The 10,937-nt window shown below is 46.9% G+C and overlaps 1 protein-coding gene and 1 long non-coding RNA gene across 16 annotated transcripts in view; one reads left to right on the top strand and one right to left on the bottom strand.

Moving 5' to 3' along the window:
* Window positions 1-10,937, top strand: part of LOC118363439 (disks large homolog 3-like) — a 144,470-nt gene that overhangs the window by 128,974 nt on the left and 4,559 nt on the right. For 8 of the 10 annotated variants that reach the window (XM_052488324.1, XM_052488325.1, XM_052488323.1 and 5 more), the window contains 9 exons: window positions 4,263-4,439; window positions 4,535-4,610; window positions 5,450-5,546; window positions 6,920-6,961; window positions 7,251-7,301; window positions 7,723-7,824; window positions 7,940-8,112; window positions 10,560-10,669; window positions 10,779-10,870. In XM_052488324.1, the coding sequence (XP_052344284.1) occupies window positions 4,263-4,439; window positions 4,535-4,610; window positions 5,450-5,546; window positions 6,920-6,961; window positions 7,251-7,301; window positions 7,723-7,824; window positions 7,940-8,112; window positions 10,560-10,669; window positions 10,779-10,870 (920 nt within the window). Of the gene's footprint in view, window positions 1-4,262; window positions 4,440-4,534; window positions 4,611-5,449; window positions 5,547-6,151; window positions 6,198-6,919; window positions 6,962-7,250; window positions 7,302-7,722; window positions 7,825-7,939; window positions 8,113-10,559; window positions 10,670-10,778; window positions 10,871-10,937 lie in introns of all 10 variants that reach the window. The other 2 variants (XM_052488327.1, XM_052488329.1) reach the window with 1 other exon arrangement.
* LOC127913996 (uncharacterized) lies at window positions 747-4,247 on the bottom strand. Of its 6 annotated transcripts, XR_008087562.1 has the most exons (8): window positions 3,693-4,247; window positions 3,132-3,625; window positions 2,866-3,017; window positions 2,676-2,827; window positions 2,562-2,637; window positions 2,236-2,387; window positions 1,894-2,007; window positions 747-1,855 (listed from the first exon to the last, which is right to left on the bottom strand). It is a non-coding gene; the product is annotated as an uncharacterized LOC127913996 (long non-coding RNA). The 6 variants fall into 6 exon arrangements; XR_008087563.1 differs by having other exon boundaries at window positions 747-2,007; window positions 3,132-3,587; XR_008087566.1 differs by lacking the exons at window positions 1,894-2,007; window positions 2,236-2,387; window positions 2,562-2,637 and having other exon boundaries at window positions 747-1,893; window positions 2,714-2,827.

The raw sequence follows: 10,937 nt of genomic DNA on the forward strand, positions 1-10,937 counted from the left end.
TCTATTTCAGGTATCAGAACACACACAAACAGTACACACAGCTCCCAAACTCCTCACATTTAACTCATCACTCACAAATACTAAGATTTTTCATAATCACAAAGTAGGTCATCATTAGACCATCAGATGCCAAATATCTGCTCATCTGATTTAATTTGATGAGCAAGCTTTTCTGTTGGATGCCACACATGAACTATTTTACAAATAGCACATCTTATGACTGGCGAAGGTTCTGCTGGTATCATAATGTTATCACGCTGTGGGCATGAAGCCAAACTGTATGGAACCCCAGCCAGTAAGCCAACCAGCCAGTCCGTCAGGAAGAGCAACAGGTGGCAGGCAGGCCTCTCGCTCTATCTGCTATAATGAGTGCAGCTGCCTGATTCAGGACAGGAAGGGCTCTGGGTGGGTCATGGTGAAAAGGATTCTTCTATGATGTAACACTCATGTCCTAAGTACTGGAACCATATTTTAACTTAAGTGCTGTGTAGCAGCTTCACGTGAGCCCGATATGTAGGTTACAACCCCTGCAATAATGAACACTTTCAGATCCTATTTGATGGAGATTCTTGACAGATAAAGAAGCATCTTACTATGAACACAAGCCAGATCAATACACTTGAAGTGTAATCGGTTCAATATCCTAAAGGGGGGGAAAAAAGGTCAATGAAAAAAGTATGTTTCTTCTGCTGTGTGATTTGACCATTCGTGTTGTCCCCCAGCAAGACTGTAGCTCACTGGGCCACCTGTAGACGACGTAAACCAGGATGACTAATGCTCTATAAGACTCCTGTCAGCCAGGGAGAACCATCCTCTCCTTTCATCTGCGTGGGTGACTAAGCATACAGTTATGGAGGAAAAGGCTGTCTGTTTTAGCCCACTGCAGCAGCCTCTGGAATGTGAGGAGGCCTCTCCAGTGCTCACACACACTGCAACAACACCCACACGCACACCCAGGGCGTGTCTGAATGCCTATGTGAGGGGAGGCAGTCATGCAACCTGGCAGTGAGACTCAATACCATTACCTGCAGGTAGCAAGTAGCAGGGCAGTCTGAATACTTCAGACCAGCAACCAGTAGGGAGAACACACTGGACCTTCAGACCAGGCAACCAGTAGGGAGAACACGTTGGACCTTCAGACCAGGTAACCAGTAGGGAGAACACACTGGACCTTCAGACCAGGCAACCAGTAGGGAGAACACACTGGACCTTCAGACCAGGCAACCAGTAGGGAGAACACGCTGGACCTTCAGACCAGGTAACCAGTAGGGAGAACACGCTGGACCTTCAGACCAGGTAACCAGTAGGGAGAACACACTGGACCTTCAGACCAGGCAACCGGTAGGGAGAACACACTGGACCTTCAGACCAGGCAACCATTAGGGAGAACACACTGGACCTTCAGACCAGGCAACCAGTAGGGAGAACACACTGGACCTTCAGACCAGGCAACCAGTAGGGAGAACACACTGGACCTTCAGACCAGGCAACCAGTAGGGAGAACACACTGGACCTTCAGACCAGGTAACCAGTAGGGAGAACACACTGGACCTTCAGACCAGGCAACCAGTAGGGAGAACACGCTGGACCTTCAGACCAGGCAACCAGTAGGGAGAACACGCTGGACCTTCAGACCAGGCAACCAGTAGGGAGAACACACTGGACCTTCAGACCAGGCAACCAGTAGGGAGAACACACTGGACCTTCAGACCAGGCAACCAGTAGGGAGAACACGCTGGACCTTCAGACCAGGTAACCAGTAGGGAGAACACGCTGGACCTTCAGACCAGGTAACCAGTAGGGAGAACACACTGGACCTTCAGACCAGGCAACCAGTAGGGAGAACACACTGGACCTTCAGACCAGGCAACCATTAGGGAGAACACACTGGACCTTCAGACCAGGCAACCAGTAGGGAGAACACACTGGACCTTCAGACCAGGCAACCAGTAGGGAGAACACACTGGACCTTCAGACCAGGCAACCAGTAGGGAGAACACACTGGACCTTCAGACCAGGTAACCAGTAGGAAGAACACGCTGGACCTTCAGACCAGGCAACCAGTAGGGAGAACACGCTGGACCTTCAGACCAGGCAACCAGTAGGGAGAACACGCTGGACCTTCAGACCAGGCAACCAGTAGGGAGAACACGCTGGACCTTCAGACCAGGCAACCAGTAGGGAGAACACGCTGGACCTTCAGACCAGGCAACCAGTAGGGAGAACACGCTGGACCTTCAGACCAGGCAACCAGTAGGGAGAACACACTGGACCTTCAGACCAGGCAACCAGTAGGGAGAACACGCTGGACCTTCAGACCAGGTAACCAGTAGGGAGAACACGCTGGACCTTCAGACCAGGTAACCAGTAGGGAGAACACACTGGACCTTCAGACCAGGACCAGAGCACTGGACCTTCAGACCAGCAACCATTAGGGAGAGACCAGGTAACCAGTAGGGGAGAACACACTGGACCTTCAGACCAGGACCAGGCAGACCAGGTAACCAGGGAGAACACGCTGGACCTTCAGACCAGGTAACCAGTAGGGAGACACACTGGACCTTCAGACCAGGTAACCAGTAGGGAGAACACACTGGACCTTCAGACCAGGTAACCAGTAGGGAGAACACACTGGACCTTCAGACCAGACAACCAGTAGGGAGAACACACTGGACCTTCAGACCAGGCAACCAGTAGGGAGAACACACTGGACCTTCAGACCAGGTAACCAGTAGGGAGAACACACTGGACCTTCAGACCAGGTAACCAGTAGGGAGAACACACTGGACCTTCAGACCAGGCAACCAGTAGGGAGAACACACTGGACCTTCAGACCAGGCAACCATTAGGGAGAACACACTGGACCTTCAGACCAGGTAACCAGTAGGGAGAACACACTGGACCTTCAGACCAGGCAACCAGTAGGGAGAACACACTGGACCTTCAGACCAGGTAACCAGTAGGGAGAACACACTGGACCTTCAGACCAGGTAACCAGTAGGGAGAACACACTGGACCTTCAGACCAGGTAACCAGTAGGGAGAACACACTGGACCTTCAGACCAGGTAACCAGTAGGGAGAACACACTGGACCTTCAGACCAGGCAACCAGTAGTGAGAACACACTGGACCTTCAGACCAGGCAACCAGTAGGGAGAACACACTGGACCTTCAGACCAGGCAACCATTAGGGAGAACACACTGGACCTTCAGACCAGGTAACCAGTAGGGAGAACACACTGGACCTTCAGACCAGGTAACCAGTAGGGAGAACACACTGGACCTTCAGACCAGGCAACCAGTAGGGAGAACACACTGGACCTTCAGACCAGGTAACCAGTAGGGAGAACACACTGGACCTTCAGACCAGGCAACCAGTAGGGAGAACACACTGGACCTTCAGACCAGGCAACCAGTAGGGAGAACACACTGGACCTTCAGACCAGGCAACCAGTAGGGAGAACACACTGGACCTTCAGACCAGGTAACCAGTAGGGAGAACACACTGGACCTTCAGACCAGGTAACCAGTAGGGAGAACACACTGGACCTTCAGACCAGGCAACCAGTAGGGAGAACACACTGGACCTTCAGACCAGGCAACCATTAGGGAGAACACACTGGACCTTCAGACCAGGTAACCAGTAGGGAGAACACACTGGACCTTCAGACCAGGTAACCAGTAGGAGAGACCTTCAGACCAGGTAACCAGTAGGGAGAACACACTGGACCTTCAGACCAGGCAACCAGTAGGGAGAACACACTGGACCTTCAGACCAGGTAACCAGTAGGGAGAACACACTGGTAATACCACACTGGAACGTGAAGTGTCCTGCAGATCCAGGTCAGATTGGTGGCAGCAGTGGAACCTGTAGAGCAGGAATTCCTCCCTGTAAAATAGCAGTGGTTGACCTGTCTGACAGAGAACAGACAGCCTGCAGCAGCCTAGCTGTCTTCAATAGAAACTGTGGCAACAAAGAAGCCAGTGTCTGTTTTGCAATAACATTGTCAAGTTTCATCATGAGAAGCAGTGGGTTTTAAACTTCATAACCTGTTACTAGTATGGTGCAGTAATATGTTGTTGAGTGATTGACTCTAACACCCCTCCCCCCTCTCTGTCTCTCTCTCTGTCTCTCTCTCTCTGTCTCTCTCTGTCTCTCTCTCTCTGTGAGTGTGTCTCTCTCTCTCTCTGTGTGTGTGTCTCTCTCTCTGTGTGTGTGTGTGTCTCTCTCTCTCTCTGTGTGTGTCTCTCTCTGTGTGTAGAGCTCTGTTTGACTACGACCGGACCAGAGACAGCTGTCTGCCCAGCCAGGGCCTGAGCTTCTCCTATGGGGACATCCTGCATGTCATCAACGCCTCCGATGACGAGTGGTGGCAGGCGCGCCTGGTCACGCCCCACGGGGAGAGCGAGCAGATCGGGGTCATTCCAAGCAAGAAGAGGTAACCTCCACCCCCATTTACTATTCAAAATGTGTAGCTGTTGTGACATTCAAAGTGCCTCAGTAAGTGATTTGAAATTGTTATTTTCTATGCAGGGTGGAGAAGAAAGAGCGAGCGAGGTTAAAAACAGTCAAGTTCCACGCCAGGACGGGCATGATCGAGTCCAACCGGGTGAGTGTGGAGGGCGACTCTCTGGTTCTCCTGCCTGGCAGTGGGGACCTAAGGAGCTGACCCACTTCCCCCTCCCTGAGGCAGGCAATGTGGGAACAGGAGCAGGTAGCAGGGACCAAGCTACTCACTGGAACTAGTGCACGAAACTAAAGACTCACAATACATTACAGACAGGCTACCAAACCAGCTCATGCATAATTAAGTAATAAGGCCCGATGAGGGTGTGGTATATGGCCAATATATCACAGCTAAGGGCTGTTCTTACGCACAACGCAACGTGGAGTGCCTGGATACAGCCCTTAGGTGTGGTATATTGACCATATACCACAAACCCATGAGGTGCCTTATTGTTATTATAAACTGGTTACCAATGTAATTAAGGCAGTAAAAATAAGTGTTTTGTCATACCCGTGGTATATTTGGTATACTTGGTGGTATATTGGTATATCTGTTTATGTGATATAAAATCTGTACATTGGCAATGTGCGAAACCGCTGGTTCACAAATCGTTGGTCAATTATTGATTGGCTAAGTGTTATCACATGATGTTCATGTAATATTTTGACCCTGTCATTCACACTCCTGTAATGATATAAGAAACCAATTTCAGCTTCTATATACCGTTTCTAGGATAAAAATGGAAGTAGCATCTCCCCCTTGCATAAGTGTACCATTCATTTCACCCTGGTTATCTTCCTTAATTTATTGTTACATTTGTATACATTTTTGTCTGTTTTATTTAATTTTGCATGTGTGTTTGGTGTCCTCGTTGAACAAAAACATTCTGTTGTGTTTTTTGTTTCATCTCCCCCCCCATTATCATGCATATCTCCAAGCAGTCAATCAAAATAAAGCGCAAAAAAAGCTTCAACCTCTCACACAAGTTCCCGTTTTACAAGAGCAAGGAGAATATTGTGCAGGAGTTGGAGTCTGAACGTGAGTACCCAACGTGTGATAAGAGGGTTTTGCTTTTCGCGCTTTTCCTCTCCGCTTCATCTCTCCACTCACCTCTGGGAGCAGACCGTGGCTGTCTTTCTCCTCTCATTTAATCACCCAGAGAGGACCCACACAGACCCAGGCCTGGGGTTCAGGTGTCGGCCTCTCTCTGGTGTCTGTCTGTCCTCTGGTGGAGACTCCAGGTGTGTTCTGCTGGCTGCCAGGGCATGTGTGTGTCTGGCTGCACTTACACAGTAACCGTGTACTGCTTCTAGAGGCCTTGATACACCCCCACTATTTACTGCTGCCCAGGTAGAATCACATTACCTGGATGGCAGCACTAAAACGCATTACGACCAACAGGTCTAAATCCCATTCTTAATGGGACTGACTGTGTCTAATTGAAAAGGGAATTGGTTTTCACTGGGAATAGAGTAGGGTTTAGGGAGCACAGTGCCTTGTGTTGGTCCCCCCCCATCTCCCTGCCTTCCAGCGAGCAGCACAGCACACCTCCCTTGCTCTCGGCCAGCGCTCACTACACTAACCTCTTCTTCCTGTCTGCCTCTTCTCTCTCTGTTTCTGCTCTCACCTGTCGGGACACTCAGGACTTCCCAGGGTTAAGCGATGACTTTTATGGATCAAAGAGTTTGAGTAAGTGTGTGGTTGGACTGGCACGCTGCAGCTGCTGTCCCCAGAGCGCCGAGCTAAATGCCTGTTCAATGTAGACCCGACTGGCAATGGCTGCAACACACACATGCACTTTCTCTTGCTTACACACACACACACACCCACCCACCCTAGGATAAGAGTACAAGCGTTAGACCTCGTCTGACTTCCTCCTCCCCTGTAGGGATTTGACTATAAAAGTTTAGCAGGGCATTGTCAGAGTGATTACTTGGAAGAACCTAGTATCTCCCTCCCTTCACTTACTGGACAGGGTTTGCTTTTCCTATCCTGTTTTTCCCTGTTAGCCAGCCGAGCTGACTGCCCAGTGCCGATGCATCCTTGTTAACCGCCACAGTTTTCTTTTGCTTGTCCCTGACATTGTATGTGACGTCCCAGATTCAGGCCCCTCCGTAGGAAACATAGGCAAGGGACCGCAGGGTCAGTTGGGACTTTGTGAAAGGAAACACTTCATTTCCTATTGCTGCCTCCTCCAACCACTTCCCCCTATAGAGAGTGATGTCACTCTGAACAAGGCTGTTGTTTTTGGGGGGGTTAAGCAGTGGGACAACGGGGAGATTCGTTATTTCCTTGATGTTCTGAGACCGGTGGTGAACATATATATATATTTTTCCCCACCAAAATGATTGTGGCTACTACAACCACTGACAGGTTTAAACTTTCCCCTAAACATGTTCCTCTCCTTGCAGAATGCCTGACGTCAAACACCAGCGACAGTGAAAGCAGCTCAAGTAAGCAACCGTGTTTTTCTTCAACGATAATCCACCTAAATGAAAAGCATGCTGCACGTCATTACGCCCGTATCCAGAACTTATTTGAGTCCTCTGTGCTGTAGTTAGCTGGCATTCCATTGAGGTGGTATCAGGCACTTAGTAGGAAAACCTTCTCTTATGTGCTGTTATGGAAAATGTGACTGCATGAAAAGACTACCTTTAAACTACTATCAGCCACATCTTGTCATCCATTGTCATGGGATTATAATCAAGATGACATACCGTCTTCTTCCTTTCTGCTATTCAGAGGGCCAGGAAGACACCATTCTCTCATACGAGCCAGTGATTCGACAGGAGAGTAAGTATAATATACGTATATATTTGTTCTCTGTAGAAGAGGGTTGGCGACCATTAATGGCTGCAACACACACATGCGCTTTCTCTTGCTTACATACACACACCCACCCTAGGATAACAGTACAAGTGTTAGACCTCGTCTGACTTCCTCCCAGGCAGGGTAGCCTAGTGGTTAGAGCGTTGGACTAGTAACCGGAAGGTTGTAAGTTCAAACCCCCGAGCTGACAAGGTACAAATCTGACGTTCTGCCCCTGAACAGGCAGTTAACCCACTGTTCCTAGGCTGTCATTGAAAATAAGAATTTGTTCTTAACTGACTTGCCTAGTTAATTAAAGGTAAAATACATTTTCAAAAAATGCTTATCTTTATTCCAGTGTTTGCAGACATTATTTCTGACCTGCTTCCTCTCCTCTCGTTTGTAGTTCATTACACGAGGCCTGTGATCATCTTAGGCCCAATGAAAGACAGAGTTAACGATGACCTGATTTCAGAGTTCTCTCACAAGTTTGGCTCCTGCGTTCCTCGTGAGTAGACCACTCCGCAACATGCATCACATTATCACAGCAGTGTATGGCAACGCTGTGTTTTAGTGACCACACTCTCTAACCGTCAGTTGGACTGGTCCCTCTCTCTGTGCAGACACGACACGTCCGCAGCGGGAGAACGAGATGGACGGCCAGGACTACCACTTTGTGGGCTCGCGGGAGCAGATGGAGAAGGACATTCAGGATAATAAGTTCATTGAGGCGGGCCAGTTCAACGAGAACCTCTATGGGACCAGCATCTTGTCTGTCAGAGCAGTGGCTGAGAGGGTATGGAGGCACACACACACACACCATTAAATGTACATCATACAGGGATGCAAACTCGTCACTTTTCTGCGATATTTGCCGGTTTGATCTCAAAATAGGTCATCCACATGAATCGTGTAGATCCGTATTCAAAATAAAATATGTATGCGTGGGGTCTGACAGCAGGTGCTCGGCACCCATTGAGATAAGACTCAGATCTTTTCTTCTCCCTGTGAGATCACTAAATAAATGTGACTTCCCCTCCCCATTACTATCTTAAGTGAATGCTACTTTATTTAGGAACAATGTACTTGCCTTTGATATGTGGTTGTCCCACCTAGCTATCTCAAGATGAATGTACTGACTTTTTAAGTCGCTCTGGATAAGAGCGTCTGCTAAATTACTCACATTTACATTACATTTTTACATTTAGTTTCTTAACTAAATGTATGACTGAGCACGGAATGCGTCCCCCAAATAGAATATCAAACTAAGTTCAGAGCGTGATGTCCGATATGTCATCAGAATGAATCTTGTTTACCCAGAAGTAAAATCCTCACGCGAAAGTTTGGCATGTATTCGGTCCACGAGAGATTCTATCAAAATGCTTCATCCGGTCTCACCGGTGACTGCTGTGAGCAGCCTAGTGAGCCATTAGCCTCCTCAGCTGCATCTCTCTGTCCATTCTGTCTGCGCATCTCCATCAGGTTGAAATGTTATTTAGCCGTGATGGCGAGCTGAGGGTGTGCAGACAAGTGATGAGGCTTCTGTTATATTTGTTTAGTTATTGGAGTGGCTCGCAGCGCGAGCGAAGTGGATCGGTATCTCTTAACCTCTTGCTCCTACCTGACACGCAGGCGTCCCATCTAGACATCTGGAAATGCAAATGCGCTACGCTAAATGCTAATAGTACTAGTTAAAACTCAAACGTACATTAAAATACACATGCAGGGTATTGAATTAAAGCTACACTCGTTGTGAATCCAGGCAACAAGTCAGATTTTTAAAATGCTTTTCGGCGAAAGCATGAGAAGCTATTATCTGATAGCATGTAACACCCCAAAAGACCCGCAGGGGACGTAAACAAAATAATTAGCATAGTCGTCGCTACACAAACCGCACAAATAAAATATAAAACATTCATTACCTTTGACCATCTTCTTTGTTGGCACTCCTAGATGTCCCATAATCACTATTGGGTCTTTTTTTCGATTAAATCGGTCCATATATAGCCTAGATATCGATCTATGAAGACTGTGTGATAAACGGAAAAAAATAGCGTGTTATAACGTAACGTCATTTTTTAAAATTAAAAAGTCGACGATAAACTTTCACAAAACACTTCGAAATACTTTTGTAATGCAACTTTAGGTATTAGTAAACGTTAATAAGCGATCAAATTGATCACGAGGCGAAGTATATTCTTTAGCTGTCCGTCTGGAAATAATGTCCGGGTAAATCTCAGCCAAAATATCCGGTCAGAGACCGGAAGAACTGCGCTGCCTTGCGTCTGTTTGACCAAGAAACAAATAGTAGGCAAATGACAAGACTCTAGACAACGTGTGGAAGCTGTAGGTATTGCAACCTCAGCCCCATTAAATGTGGTTCACCTTTATCAATGGGTTCAAGTCACGCATGGATATATTTTTCCATTTTCAGTAATCAGATTTTCCTGCACTTTTCGATGAAACGCACGTTCTGTTATAGTCACAGCTGTGATTTAACCCGTTTTATAAACGTCTGAGTGTTTTCTATCCACACATACTAATCATATGCATATACTATATTCCTGGCATGAGCAGCAGGGCGCTGAAATGATGCGCGATTTTTAACAGAATGTTCGAAAAAGTAGGGGGTAGGAGTAACAGGTTAAATTCTCCTGTTAGAGCAAGCAGGCCGGTCTGCTATGCTTTGCTGTCACGCAGCCATAGAGTTAAGACAGCGCGCAGTGACAGTAATGCTTACGCCTTTATATCACTGAAAGTTTCTAGGCCAAACCAGTCAGAAGTTATGCTCCTTTCTCCCTTTTCTACTGCAAACAACCCTGATTAGTTATGTTACCTGGCTAGCTAGCTAACAACATGGTACCTTGGCTATGCACAAATTTGGATGGCACAGGACAAACAGAAAAGTGATAGCCTACTCAAAAAGATGCTTCAAAGTTAGGATGTATATGCTTAATCAATTTAATTTTAAGCTAAATCTGGTATCAATACTACTTGGTATCGTGATACTTGTCCTGGGATCACATCGTTGGTATTGTTATAACCCCACTCTGAAAATGGAGAAATTCTTACGGCGTATAGATTTTCTGCATGTTTCTGTGTGGAAAAACTGTCACCTTTTTGGGTCCTCACAAGTTTGCATCCAGGGTTAATTTCTGATTCATTCGTAATGGATGTAGAGCTTTATAGAGTATGTGGTAGTTTCATACTGACCTGCTCGTTCTCTCTTTCCTCTTCCTGCAGGGAAAACATTGTATCCTGGACGTGTCTGGGAACGCTATAAAGCGACTTCAACAAGCACAACTTTATTCGATCGCAATTTTCATCAAACCAAAATCCATTGAAGCTCTTATGTAAGTGTGTGTTCTTGGAACTAATAAACTGTTAAAAGCATTGCACTTTTACTATTAACTCCATACAACAATCACTTACTGTACTGCACAATCATGTCTTGTGTTGCAGGGACATGAATAAGAGACAGACTTACGAACAAGCTAATAAAGTCTTTGATAAAGCAATTAAGCTTGAACAAGAGTTTGGAGAATTTTTCACAGGTAAGTCCACTAGTTATTACATTTTTTCACAGATGCTAAATATTTTAGATGAGCTTGTATTGTAGTG

This window comes from Oncorhynchus keta, chromosome 30, assembly GCF_023373465.1.
Source record: "Oncorhynchus keta strain PuntledgeMale-10-30-2019 chromosome 30, Oket_V2, whole genome shotgun sequence".
Lineage (NCBI taxonomy): Eukaryota > Metazoa > Chordata > Actinopteri > Salmoniformes > Salmonidae > Oncorhynchus > Oncorhynchus keta.